The following is a 13,650-nucleotide window of genomic DNA, read 5'->3' as shown; positions in this document are numbered from 1 at the left end:
GAATGGAGAAGGAAATCACTCAGAACTATAGGGACAGTTCCCCAGGTGTGCTTCCAGGAGGTGGCTGCCTCTGGTGGAAGTGAGCTTGGGGACATGGTCCTGTCCCATGTGCTTCCTCCTGTGCCTGGGTGTGTGTTTCACTCAGATTGTCCCACACTCCAGGCCTATTCCTCCTCCATGGTGGACCACATCCCAGCAGATCCTCAGTGACTAGCTGAAGGATGTGGAGATGCAGTCTGTGGACTCCACTTGTGCCATGTCCATTTGTTCTCTGTAGCTCCCATTAATTTGTTGATAACTTTTGTTTCTCTGCTGAGATGATGTATTTTTTTCATTTGTATAAAGAATGTTCCTAATTATTCATTAAAGCACTTTCATGGTGGTTGCTTTCATAGTTGTCAACTGATACTCTGTCACCTCAGGGTTTGCATCTGTTGATTGTCTCATTCACACTGGGATATTTCTGGGTCTTGGCATGACAGATGACTTTCCGTTGAAACCTGGACAGTTGGAGAATTATGTGGTGAGACTCTGGATCTCATTGAAGCCTTCATTTCAGCTGGCTTCTACTGACAGGACTCCAGCAGGGGACAGAGAGGTGGAAGTCCAGGTTCAGAGGACTGCTGACACCCAGGGATGGGACCACTCCTCACTGCTGACTCCCATGGCCTGCACTGGCACCATGAGCCGGGACATGTTGCCACCTAGGGTTTGTGGTGCCCTGTACAACCTGATGAAGGCAGGAGACTCCCAGCCCAGCCTCTGCTGAGGGTGGGGATGACTGGAACAGGAGGTACTGCTGGAAGGGTCGGTCCTGCTGCTGCCCTTCCTGGTCCTTTGGCCTAGAGGTTCAGACCTCTTTGGGGTCCTAGCTTGTTCCCATCTGTCAGCATCTCTAACTTGCCACTTCTCCACCTCCAAGATTGGAGAGAAGCATAAGCATAAAGGAAGCCCAGGGAGGTCACCCCGTGTCATTCCCAGGGTGCCTGCTCCCTGCTTCTCTGCTTCCTCCAACACTGCAGTCCTTCTGTGTTACTGTGGGTATAAGATTAGGCTTCTTAGCTGTCTAGGAGGAGGAATCGGACAAAGCACTTCTGTTCCATCTCCAGAGCAGACATCTTGCTACTTCTTTTAAGTGTGAATTCAGATCACAGGTTCAACAGCTGTCTGGAGCTTGCCCCCACCTCACATTCTTCAGCTGCACACCTTGAGCGAGTCCCCTAACCTCTCTCACTTCAGTTCTTGAATCTGTAAAATGAGATGACAATGGTACCCACCTCCTGGAGTTAAAGGTTGAGGACAGGCCCAGCTAGAAGCATGCAGGTGCTCCATGGTATGGGGACATTCACTGATGGTCCCCTTTCTAGGTGTGCACATGTCGGGTTGGTCTCCAGCAGACCCCACACAAGCAAGTCCATGTTCACATTTGTCTGAGTCTTGGTGCTTCTTTTATTTGTTAGACATAGATTAATGCAAGTGCAATTTCTCACTTAAAAGTTGCAGATATTTTAGACTACTGGTGTGCTTGCCAGATCACTCTTTATAAGGGCTGCACTGCTTCCCTGGAAGTGGTCCTGAGGAAGGAGGCCCTAGGCCTGGGGGTTAGTGGGGAGTTCTCTGCAGCTGAGCCTATTCCTGTAAGGTCTGACACCTCAGGCTGGCTGCTGACCTGCTGCCAGCCTCCACGGTTCCATGTCCTTTCTTGCAGAGACTATACTGACTATCCTACTACCTGAGTGCCTGAGTGCTGCCCCAGGCCTCCAGAGACTGGGCATCAAACTCTGAGTGGTGCCCTTAGAGGACCATTCCTAAGCCTTCCCACTTTGCAATCCTGCCCCTCACAAGCCCCCTCTGGTTTCTTTTCTCTCTTCAGCTTTCATCATTCTTGGTGGCACTGTCACTGTGCTTGCCTTTGTCTCTTTCTTTGTTGGTCGCTAACCCAGTGCAGTGTTTCAAGACTGCTGTATGCACAGATGGGGTTGTTACAGGGGTGATGAGAGACAAGACTGAGAGCCCTAGCCTGGTAGGAGGGTGGGAAGGTCTAGATCCTGCACCCAAGTTATAGGGAAGCTATGGGACTTGTTTATGAATGGGGTGGGATGAGAAGAGAATCATTTGGGTCTGGGCAGTTGAGTGGGAGAGTGCTGGGACAGACAGGTGGATGGGTAGCCTGGGAAGACAGGGTAGGGTCAGGAGTTCCACCCCTTGTGCATGTCAAAGGCAGAATCTGTTAGAAACCCATTCAGCTCGCCCAGACTGCCCGGGTAGTCCAATGTAAGGCAGATGCTGGGCTGATGAACATCTGTGGCTGGTGTCCACACAAAGTGCCATTTAAACCATAGCCTAGACAGACTTGATGGGCAAGTGTGGATTGTAGGCACAGGCCCCTATGTGGTGGTAACCATGTTTGTCTCTCCTTTGCCTCCCATTAAGTGAGTATGTTATAATCGCCAGCACTGAAGAGAACAGAGGGAGAAGCTCCTAGAAAGCCAGCACAGAGGAGGGGTCCCAGAAGGAGAGGGATCCTAGGAGGAGTAGGGTCCCAGAGGGGTAGGGGGGCCTCAGGAAAAGTGGGGCCCCAAAAGGAGAGGGGCCTCGGGAGGGGAGGGGTCCCAGGAGAAGTGGGGTATCCAGAGGGGTGGGGTTCTCGGGCTTCTAATCTAGTATGACCTTAGAGTAATGAGTCTTCCTACTGAGTCTCCTTTAGCAATCACTTTGGCCCTTTATTCTCTAAATAGCCAAGAAGCTCTGGGTAGATGAGTTCATGTGGGTTGGGTGAAAGAAGGCCCATGACTTCAGTGTCACCATGAATGAACAGGTTCCCAGGGCTTGCCAAGTGCAGCAAGGACCGGCCAGGGGCTTTTTCACCCCATGCTTGTTAAGAGATCTGTGGCTCCCAAGCTGCTGCTGGAGCAGGGTGGGTTCTTCAGGGCAAAGTCCTAAGTCCCAAGTACCTCACCAACTCCACAGGACACCTTGTCACTCCCTCAGTCTCAGAGTTCTGTGTGACTCCCTCCTGCCATCTGATGCAGAGAGGCACTGGCCTGTGTGACTGATTGCTGCTGACAGCCTGGAGCCGGAAGCACCCGGGGCAGGCACTGACCCACTTTCTCTTCCCTGGGCTGGAAACATTTATGTAACAGACAGCCACAGGGCCATGCCGTCCCTCTGGTGGTGAGGAGATATCTTTAATTAAAAAGGAGGCACAGATCCCCAGACTGGCCAGTGTACAATCCATTTTGTCTTAGCAGAAGCAGATCTGTAAGAAGGGCTTTGCCAGGCTCATCTCAGTATTGTTTGGATGGTCTTCTGGGCTAGATGCTCCTCCCTTCTGAGACCCTCCTTCATGGTACCCTTTTGGGGTCCAGCATTTTGCAGGGGCCATGGGAATGTGTTGGCCAACAGAGCCTTCTTGTCTCTGTCTGTGCTCTTCCACAGGATGGCCAACAGCCCCATGAGGCTATTTGTTTAGCACTTAAAATGTACACAGTGAATTTTTAGTTCAAATGTAAATCGACACATGTAGCTGTTATTGGTCAGCAAAGACAGGGAACCTTAGTGGCAGAATTCTTCTTTGCTATGTAAAATCCTTGTTAAATGCTATGTTCAAAGCCTTGTTGTTCAAAATGTTCATTTTATTGTGAATAATACTTAGGACTAACAATTCAATGGTTGATGAAGTAAGCAATAAGCTCACTTTTAATATAAGTATATGATAACATGCTGTTTTGCTAATGCACAGATGCATTAGTTGCTGTCGCTCTTACATACCAGCTACCAGTGGCTGCTGTTTGCAGAATCCTCCTTACACACATCACACAATGATCACTTCAATGCACTGCTTCTGTGCTTTATTTTTACATTTTCCCTTTAGCATATTTTTAACAGAGATAATATAATGAAGAAAAACATTGCAACTTTTTGTTTTTGGTGGTACTGGAGTTTTTGAACTCAAGGCCTCATACTTTCTTAGCAGGTGCTTTACCACTTGAGCCACTCCACCAGTCCCTTTTTGTGTTGGATATTTTTGAGATAGTCTTGCTTGCTTTTTTTGCCCGGGCTGGACTGAAACCACACTGCCTCCTAAGTAGCTAGGATTACAGGCGTGAGCCATTCGTACGCGGCTTGCCCCAACTTTTAACCCATCATCTCTCCGCCTGCGTGCAGTCTCTGCTCTGACCAAGTTATATTGAGGGCATTCAGGCCTCATTGCCTGGAGCTGGGTATACACAAGTGTCACGGACTGTTCCTGAAAGATTTGTAGAGTATGGGATAGCGCTGGAGGAGCTTTCAGTGGTGCCCTTGGTTCATTCAAGGAAACCAGCATCGTCTTCATCTTTTTCATGAACCTGCCCACCTCTTAGGCGCGTTCCTGGACAGGTTTACAGGCACCGGAGGCCGGTCAGGCTCTCTGCCCCATGGGTCCCCAGATAACCTGCCTTCAGCCAAATCCTTACGTACCCACATGTACCTATGCCAGCCCCTCTGTCCACCAAGGAGCTCTTTTCTGTCAGAACTTGTACGGCTGCCACCACTTTCCCTCCCCAGTCAGCTGATCTTCAGGTCCTCGGGGGCCTCCCATTCCCTATCTTGTGCCCTACCTGGTTTCCCATCCTCTCTGTTTGCTGGGGACTCTTACAGCCCTGCAGCTGCACCCCACACTGGCCACTCTCCACTGTGTTCATGCACTGCATATGCTATGCACTCATCTTTCTAGAGTGCCACCTAAAGTCACACTGCCTCTAGACTCCTATGACCTCAGACTTGGGATCTCATGGGCCTCTGGTCCCTGCCAATGCTCACCAGGCCCAGGGAGCTGGGCACTGGCTCTCCCTAGGGTGTTCCTGGCTGGCTCCTTACACTGTCTGTCTTCTGAGAAATGTGCTCCTATGATCCTTTTTGCAGAGGAAGAAACTAAGGCCAGAGGACTTAAAAGATCCCCCCAGGGTCATGTGTTTAGTCCGTTGGGGCTGGGCTTCCCCAAAGGCCCATCCCTGAAATACCAGGAATCTCCCCAAGTGAAGCCTTCCACCTGTGGCGGTGACAGTGGCCTATCTACTCCCCTGCAAAGCCAGGAGGCTCTTCCAGGACTGTGGAGGTGCACTAAGTGGTCACAGCTGTGCCTTCTCGTTCTAGGTGACGCCATCTGGGCCCCGTCCATCCTTCCTCACAGCACCCTCAGCACCTTAAGCCACCATCCCCAGCTGCATTTTGGGAGAAGGATGGAGTCCAAGGTTTCAGAAGGTGGCCTGAACGTGACCTTGACTATCCGCCTGCTGATGCATGGAAAGGTAGAGACCCAAGGCAGAGCAGAGGCCACATCAACTGTCAGGAGCTTGGCTTGGACAAATTCTCCTTGCTCTAAGCAATCTCAAACTTACAAAGCCACTGCAAGTACATCCAAATAACACTTTCCAGAACCATTCAAGACTAATGGCTATCCTAATGCCTGCCGCTGAATTCTCTAGTGCATGTTTCCTACATGCAGGGTGCTTTCCTGCATGCTGGTGCTCACTGCTCCCCACCCAGGCCATCAGCACAGCCTTATCCCAGTGCCTGCAATCTCTGTCTGCACCCTGAGAAATCTGGCTGCAGAGGTCTGCACATATTCACCAGGGGCAGTTGCACAAGCCTAGGTGCTAGAGGCGTGTGCTGGTCATCCAGATAGACCACATCAAAGCTCCCTTCCTGTGCCCTTCTCCCTCATCAGCTCCTTATGCCCATGAAGGGCCACTGCTCCACAGTGCAGGGATTGCTGAGGGTGGCTGTACTGAGAAAAGTGTGCAGGGCCTCATTTCCTGTGGCTGGAAGCCAAGTTGGCCTATGTCTCCAGTGATGCTCAATGGTAGCAACTTCCAGAGGCTGTCCTGCTGGCAGGAGGTGCTCTGACCACTGGCCCAGCCAGGATTTGTGCCTTCCATGGTAGCAGAATTGTGGCAGCTATGCAAGGGGTTCATGTGAAACAAGCTATAGCAACAGCACCGTGTCCTCCTTGCGTTCCAGACGTGGGGGGAAAGATATACTCCCCATCTGTTTGCATAGGGTTTCCTTGGGGCCTTGAGTGCATTGTTTATCTGGAAAGTGGCTGGCGGTGTCCTCCTCCTGGGCAGTCAGGCTCGGCACCATCTCTGATTAGTCTCCACCAGATGGCATAGAGAAACACATGGCCATCCCAACTTGGATGCTTCCTTTTTTTTTTTTTGGCAGTACTGGGGTTTGAACTCCAGGCCTCATCTTTGCTAGATAGGTGCTCTACCACTTGAGCCATGTGTCCAGTCATTTTTTGCTTTAGTTATTTTTTTGGATAAGGTCATGCATTTTTGCCTGGAGCCAGCCTCTCAACATGATCATTCTGCCTATGCCTCCTGTGTAACCAGCATTACAGACATGTACCTCCACCCCTGACTTGTTTGTTGAGATTGGGTCCCTCCCAAATTGGCCTCAAATACAATCCTCCTGATCTCTGCCTCCTGAGTAGGGCTGGAATTACAAGTATGCCTCCAGGCTCCTTCAGCTTGATTGAAGCTAAATCACCCCATGCCAGACAGTGGTATAGCAGGGCTTGTCAAACCAGGTCCTGGTTCCATCCTCAGCACCACAAAAATAATAAATAAATTTCTCCCTTGTGTCAGGAAAGTAGACCAGTTTTGACAGTGTCTTGCCAGATTTTTGTCCTCTTCTGCTGTATGACATCGTCTTTCTTTGATCTTTTTCTCCCCACAGGAAGTTGGAAGCATCATTGGGAAGGTAACTACTGACTGAACCCTGCCTCTCTTGGGCTCTGTGAGGGGTGGCAAGGGCAGCTTGCCTCTGGTGCTGGGTAGTCCCAACAGAAATGTTGCCCCATTGCTTCAAGCTACACCAGTATGGAGCTGGTTCCTGGCTGACTGTTAGCCAAGGGGGCATCATTTTCCCTTGGCCCTGGCAAGGCTCCATCTGGTCACTTTGACAGCCTCTGCACCTTGATGATGGCTGGCTTGAGACCCCAGAAAGAGTTGGCTTGTATTCTTTAGCAGCCCTGAACTCTGGACAATCTTCAGAAAAGTAGTAAACCCTCCTTATAGTTCCATTCTAAAATCAAAGATAGGTTCCCACATGAGAGCCAAACAGAAGCCTGCTGCATGCAAGGCAGGAAGGGTGGAGGGCCTAAGTGTTGCCCTCCCTGTATGTTGCATTTTGGCCATCTCAGGAAGCCCTGAATTTTCTTCCCTCCACTGTCCCTGTATCATGGGCAAGCCTCCAACTGTTTACTGTCCCAGATCTTTCTCATCCTTTCTCTTTGGAGATGGCATCTCAGGGAGTTAACCACCCATGACTGAACTGTGTGCAGCCTTGCCAGGCACCCAACAGCACACAGACCCATTCTGGCACCATCAACACAGTGCTAAGGTGAGAGTGGGCCTTTGTCATGTCAAAGCCTGCCTACCTGGCCAGCTGTACCTCTGGGTGAGTGCATCCACCTTCTCATGCCTCTGTTTCTTCATCCGAAATGCCTACAGGGTCGTGTGAAAAAGGTCTGACCCAGTGAGTGGAGAGGCCTATTCACTCACAGGGGTGCAGACAAGGCTGGATCACTCAAGCAGGCCAGAGGCAGGCTGGGGCAGGCTGTGCTGTCTACTCCTTAGAGGCCCACAAAACAGCAGCAGCTCTTGGCACTCAGTGCTGTGCCAGGCCCATGTACCCTCTGCAGAGCTGGCAGTGACCACTTTTCCTTGTCTGTGTCTCCATTCCAGAAAGGGGAAACTGTGAAGAAGATGCGTGAAGAGGTGAGTGTGACTTGCCCTGGACTATATCTCACCTTTGAATTATGATGCTGAGACCAGGAGGGTCTCAGGCTCTCTCTGCCTGAGGCCCTCATAGACCTGCCATGTCTTATCCCATGTACACAGGGATGCCCAGGAAAAGAAAGGTGGTCATTCCTCTGACATACAGGGGTTCAATGCGTAGAGCACAGGCTCTCTTAGGGATCTCTTGGAATCTGGCCAATTAAAATTCCGCTCTAAAGGGGATTGCTGGAAAGAATTTCACTGTTGAGAGTAAAACTTGCAGATAAGGTTTGGCGCCTGTGTATGCATTGGGCATTGTCCGCAGGCCTAGAGAAGAACTCAGGCCTGCACTTCGTGGAGGACTTGAGTCTCTCATCGACCATGCTTACTCTTCTCTCACCCTAGAGTGGTGCCAGGATCAACATCTCAGAGGGGAACTGCCCAGAGAGAATCGTAACCATCACGGGTCCAACTGATGCCATCTTTAAGGCCTTCGCCATGATAGCCTACAAGTTTGAGGAGGTAAGGTGTGTCCATTTCAGACCTGGTTCTAGCCAGCTCCCCAGCCCCTGTTCCTCTGTTCCCCTGCACCAGGTTGAGGCAGTGGCCTAGCCCACTCAGTACACCCTGCTGAGCTCTGAGCTCTTCTCACCTCCTGTGCCCCTGTCTATCTGATTAGGAACCAGTGTTCCTTCCTTCCTTTTCCTAAAGCCAGCCACTTCTGGCATGTGCATGTTAGAGAAGACTTACTCCCTCATGTTTCCTCTTACCCCTACTGCTAAGTACCAAACGTGGCCTCAGAACACACATCTCCCACCAGGGTACACAGCTGGCCCTGACCTCATGCCATGCCCACACTTCAGTGTCCAGCTAGCCCTGGATGAATCCCTGGCTGGCATGACCTTGGCCCTCAGCCATACACCATAGCAACTCACCTTCTTGGAAAGTCTGTGCATCTGTGTCTGAGTATGCTGGGAAATGTGCACACAGCACTTCCCTGTGCTCCCAGTGAGCTAACACTGTGTTTTTGTATGTTTTCACTTAGTATTTTTATTTGAAGAGGGCAACCAATCTGGGGAATACATTTTTCTGTTGTAAATGAGAGGTGACCATCAAGTAATGAGGTGGACTTTGTGGGAATAAACAAAAATCCCTCTGAGAACAGGCAGACTGTGTATGCAGAGCTGGCTCTGGCAGGGAGTCAGCCACCATTACTTGTCACAGGCAAGCAGGGTAGGGAAACCCTGTGTGGTGGACAGAAGGAAGGTTGCAAGTGTGCCCTGAGGACTGCTGTTGTTGTGCAGGACTGGAGGCAGTTCCCTGCCAGCCTAGGCCACCTTGTGAGTACTGAGGATGAATATCTTATTTCTCTGATAGACCCTAAGTTGGAGGCAGGAGTGAGCCTTAGAGAAGCTGTGGTCACCTGCCAAGTCCTGACCAGTCTGGGATAAATCCACAAAAGCTGTGCTCTTGCTTCCCGGCTGGCTGCTGCAGAGGTATGGGTCAGTGCCCTCTTATCACCTATGGCCTGGCCATCACCAAATTGCATATTCAGTTTCTCTATTTCCCCTGCTTCAAGGCTGACCAATGGGGAAAGGCTAGAGATCAGATCTTCACTGCTCAGAGATTCACTTATCTTTATGATCACCCACACTGTGAGATCATCTTAGCCTTTTTGTTTCTGTGTCATCTTGGTCATCGTGGCTGCATAATGCATGTAGGTTTCTGGATAGAAAGCACATCGTGATCACTGAGATAAAAACAAAAACAATATACAGTCCCTGAAAGGTGTTTTGAATCCAAGCGAGCTCTGTTGCCCAATCCAGGACAGAACCATCCAGAGGCCATGAGGCTCAACCCTGAAGACCCTGATGATTTTTCTCCTGAGCACATGGCATAGCAAAACTATTTGCCTCATGACCAGAATACACACAAAAAAGTAAGAGGTAGAGACCTGGGTCCTAGGGCACCCATACAGTGAGCAAAAACCTCTACTATGCTCCACCTGAAGTTTGCACCACCTCCTAGTAGCACCAAGCTACTGGCAAGCCTTTGACAGGTGAGCCTTTGAGGGACATACCAGATAAATAATTATAGCATTCCACCTCTGACCCACAAAGGTTTATTCCTTCTTACAATGCAAAATGTACTTGGTTCATCTCCAAGAGTCCCCATAGTCTTAACTGTTCCAGCATTTGTCAAAAGTCCAAGTCTAGAGTTCCCTCTGCTACTCAAGACAAACTCTCTGTGAGCCACTGGAGGGGGAAAAGGAGACTTAGTATGTGGTGGAGTATGCCTGTAATCTTAGCTACTCAGGAGGCAGAAATTGGGAAGATCACTATTTGAGATCATCCCAGGCAAAACGTTAGTGAGACCCCATCTCAACAAAAAAAGCTGAGCATGGTGGCATACTTGTCAACCAGCTTCATGGAAGTGTAAGTAGCAGGATAGTTGTCCAGAATGACCTGGACCAAAAGCTTAAAATACTACCTGAAAAATAACTAAAGCATAAAGGGCTAGGGAGCATGGCTCAAGTGGTAGAGCACCTGCCTTGCAAGCAAGAGGCCTTATATTCAAATGCCAGTACCACCAAAAAAAAAAAAAAATCAAATTTCAAGATACAATGGTACAGATTAACCATTCCCATAACAAAAGGAAGGAATAGAGAAATAATGAGAGACTGGATCAGAACAAGACCCAAACCTAGCCTGGCAAACATCAAATCCAGACATGGGTCTGCCATCCAGGGCATGTGGGATGTGAGCTCCAAAGGGCTTGGGTAGACCTGCACCTTGAGCTTTGCCGATTGTAACCTCATGGCCCCTCTTGAACTGGCTTTTCATGCTGTCTGCAGCTTCTGTTGGCAGGCATTCCATGTTCCTGGTCTCTCTAACTTCCTGGAGTCTCCATTGTAGCTTCAGCCTCACCCTCATAGCTCCATTCATTGCCCTCTCAGGCTGCTTGCAGGAACTCCAGCCCTATCACACACCACCTGGCCTTCTAGGCTTTCCTTTGAAATTTAGTGGAAGCCTCCATGACGTCATAGTCCTTGAGTCCTGCCTGCCTTAAAAATCAGTACCACATGGATGGCACCAAGGTCTATAACCAGGTCCCCTTGGACTGCAGCTGCAGTGGACTCGGCTTAGACAGTCCTGGATGGGAAGTGCACTCTGAAAGAGAAAGTCTTTGAGAGAAGTTTGTGTTTATGCATCTCTGAGTCTGTGATGGCTGTGACCTTGCTAATTCTTAGGTGCCATCTGGTGTCTTTCCTATTGTCCTGATGCAAAACACTTGGTTTCTTTTTAATGGCACTAATCTCTTTTGCAACTGTACCATTCTTGGCTACACATTTAAGCACATTCCTTTTCTGGAAAAGTTACAAGTTTTCCAAATCTTTCATTTGCAGTATTAGAGATTGAACCCAGAGCCTCACACATGCTAGATAAGTGCTTTATCACTTAGTTACATCCCCTGCCAATTTTTTGCTCATAGTTTTGCTCCTGGTTCTCACTGTAAATTTGGCTAACAGCAACCAATAATACCCCTGAGTTACTACTTGAATTCTTTGCTGCCTTGAAATTTCCCCCACCAGATAAACTAGTCCATTAATTTTAAAGCAGCCTCCCACAAAGTCTCAGGGCATATACAAAATGTAGATGGGTTTTTTCCCACAGTGTAACCAGGCAACCTTTAGTTTAATTCCCTGCAGGGTTTTCATTTTCATCGGAAACCTCACCAGCACAGCCTTTTCTGTACACATTCTATCAGCATTCTTGCCTTCTGAGCCCCCACCAGAATCACTATTAAACCCTACCTCTGGTGTTCTAGGCTTTCTCTGGCCTCCTTCTCCAAACTCCTCTGATAAAACATTTCTAAAGGGTTTTCTGCATTGTTGGGGATAGTCACAGCAATACTCCACATGAAAACTATAGCAAATTATTTTAAGTAAGCAGATGGAAAACAAAACAAATTGGATGCAGGCATTGGAATGACATCTTAGGTGGAGACTGTCCATTGTCCAAGGTCATCAGCTTGTTGTGAACATCTGGGATCAGCTCTCTATTGCTGAAGAGTGGCTGCTTCTGAGGGACTCTGAGACCTCAGCATGAGGCCCCCACTGACGTGACTTCCCTGCTGTGTTGGGTGATGATTGCTGTGAACAGGAAGCTGAGAGTTGACTCCCTGGAGTTTTACAAGGCCTGAGAAGACCCTCTCAATAAGGCTCCGAGGCCTTCCTCGGAGGCCTTTCAGGAGACAACACCTAGTGGAAGGTCATGAAGAGGGTGTATGGGAAGCAGCCTTGGCCTGCACATGGTAGACAGGACAGCCCAAGGCCCTTCCAATTGTTTTTGCCATTTCTGCCTGCATCAGGGCAGGGCCTAGCATCAGGTGGAATCCCTAAACTCATGGGTCCTCCAGTTACAGTCCATTGGGGAAGAACTGAGGTGTCTGCAAATGAGTGGACAATATTGTCATAGAATTGGTTTGGACTCTGGTGTGAAAAACTCAAGAATTCTGGAAATTTTTCCTTTTGGTGCAGGGGATCTAACACAGGGCCTCACACGTGCTCAGCACATGTTCTCCTACTGAGCTGGATCACTGGCCCCGAAAGTGTTGGTGATTTTGATTGTCAGTGGTCCCTGCAGCTTCTCAGAAGTCTGTGGGTGGTAATACAATGTCATTCTCAGTAATGGCAACTATCTTCAGTCCTTCACGCTGGTTCCCATGCAGTGTGTGTCACATAATTTGGAATAAAGTTGGCATAGAAACACAAATCCAAGTAGTTTGTTGGCAGCTATAAGGGCTATAACTTTCAGCAAGAAAAAGGTTTGTCACATCCTGAAACAGACATGCAATGACTAAAACTTCCTCCGTCCAAAGGGCAGGAAGCTGGGTAAAATCCACTGGGAGGTGTTCAGAGGGCCCTTGAGCCAAGTCTCACCTTCACAGTTCTTCCTTTTTTGTGCTGTTGGTAGGTGACACATTGCCTGAAAATGCCCCTAGCCTATCTTTTACAGTTTCCCACCAGGGTTGGTTTCAGACACTGACCAATCTGACCACTCTGTGATGAGTATGTTCATGGGCAACTTTGCTAATACCCATTTGAGACAGTCATGCCACCAAACAACTCTCTTGAGGGTCACCTGGGGAAGAGCTCTCAAACCTCTCCATTCTTCCTCTTCAGAATCAGAGAGCAGATACTGATGTCTTAGAATAGCCTCTTTGAATGGCTCCAGAGGTTCATCCTTTGAGGATTAGAGGGAATAACAACTTTAACTGAAGTGGCTTCTCTGGTGTGACAGTCTACTAGAGCACTTCCTTCAACTTCATGTTCTTTGTGAGTTAACCTCACTCTTTGCAGCCTCCTCTCTGGACAGCAGGATTGCATCAAAGCATCCCAAAGTCATGGTCCTCCAAAAGCATTTCTGCCACCTGTGTAAACATTTGCTCTCTGCTTTTACAAGTGCAGCAAGTCCTGCTGTCTGGCTGATCTTACACCAAGCAGAGGCACATGATCTCTGGAGAGCAGAGACTAGCAATGGTGCACTCTCTTAGTCTTCTCCCATGACACAGTACCATAACCTGGGTGGCTGCACCCTTAGCAGACTGTTATTTCTCACAGTTCTGGAGGCTGGAAGCCTGAGGGCAAGGTGCCATGAGGCTTGGTTTCTCCTGGAACCTGTGCCGTTAGTTTCAGACAACCACCTTCTTGCTCTCCTTTCTCTGTGGGCACATCCCAGGGATCTACCTCTTTTTACTAGGACCCCAATCTTATTGGACCAGTGCCCACTTTTACCTCATTAATCTCCTCAAAGGCTCCATCTCTTCATAGCCACATTGGGGGTTAAGGCTTCCTTCAGTTCCGAAGATGTGAGGCCAGGGT

The 13,650-nt window shown here is 49.2% G+C and overlaps 1 protein-coding gene across 9 annotated transcripts in view; it reads left to right on the top strand.

Moving 5' to 3' along the window:
- The window catches only part of Pcbp3 (poly(rC) binding protein 3), a 243,203-nt gene that overhangs the window by 197,185 nt on the left and 32,368 nt on the right, over window positions 1-13,650 (top strand). For all 9 annotated transcript variants that reach the window (XM_074072471.1, XM_074072468.1, XM_074072470.1 and 6 more), the window contains 4 exons: window positions 5,137-5,291; window positions 6,724-6,747; window positions 7,734-7,766; window positions 8,172-8,288. In XM_074072471.1, coding sequence (XP_073928572.1) covers window positions 5,137-5,291; window positions 6,724-6,747; window positions 7,734-7,766; window positions 8,172-8,288 — 329 coding nt within the window. The remainder of the gene's footprint in view (window positions 1-5,136; window positions 5,292-6,723; window positions 6,748-7,733; window positions 7,767-8,171; window positions 8,289-13,650) is intronic.

Source organism: Castor canadensis, chromosome 5 (assembly GCF_047511655.1).
Source record: "Castor canadensis chromosome 5, mCasCan1.hap1v2, whole genome shotgun sequence".
Classification (NCBI taxonomy): Eukaryota; Metazoa; Chordata; class Mammalia; order Rodentia; family Castoridae; genus Castor; species Castor canadensis.
This window is presented reverse-complemented; position numbering and strand designations above follow the sequence as displayed.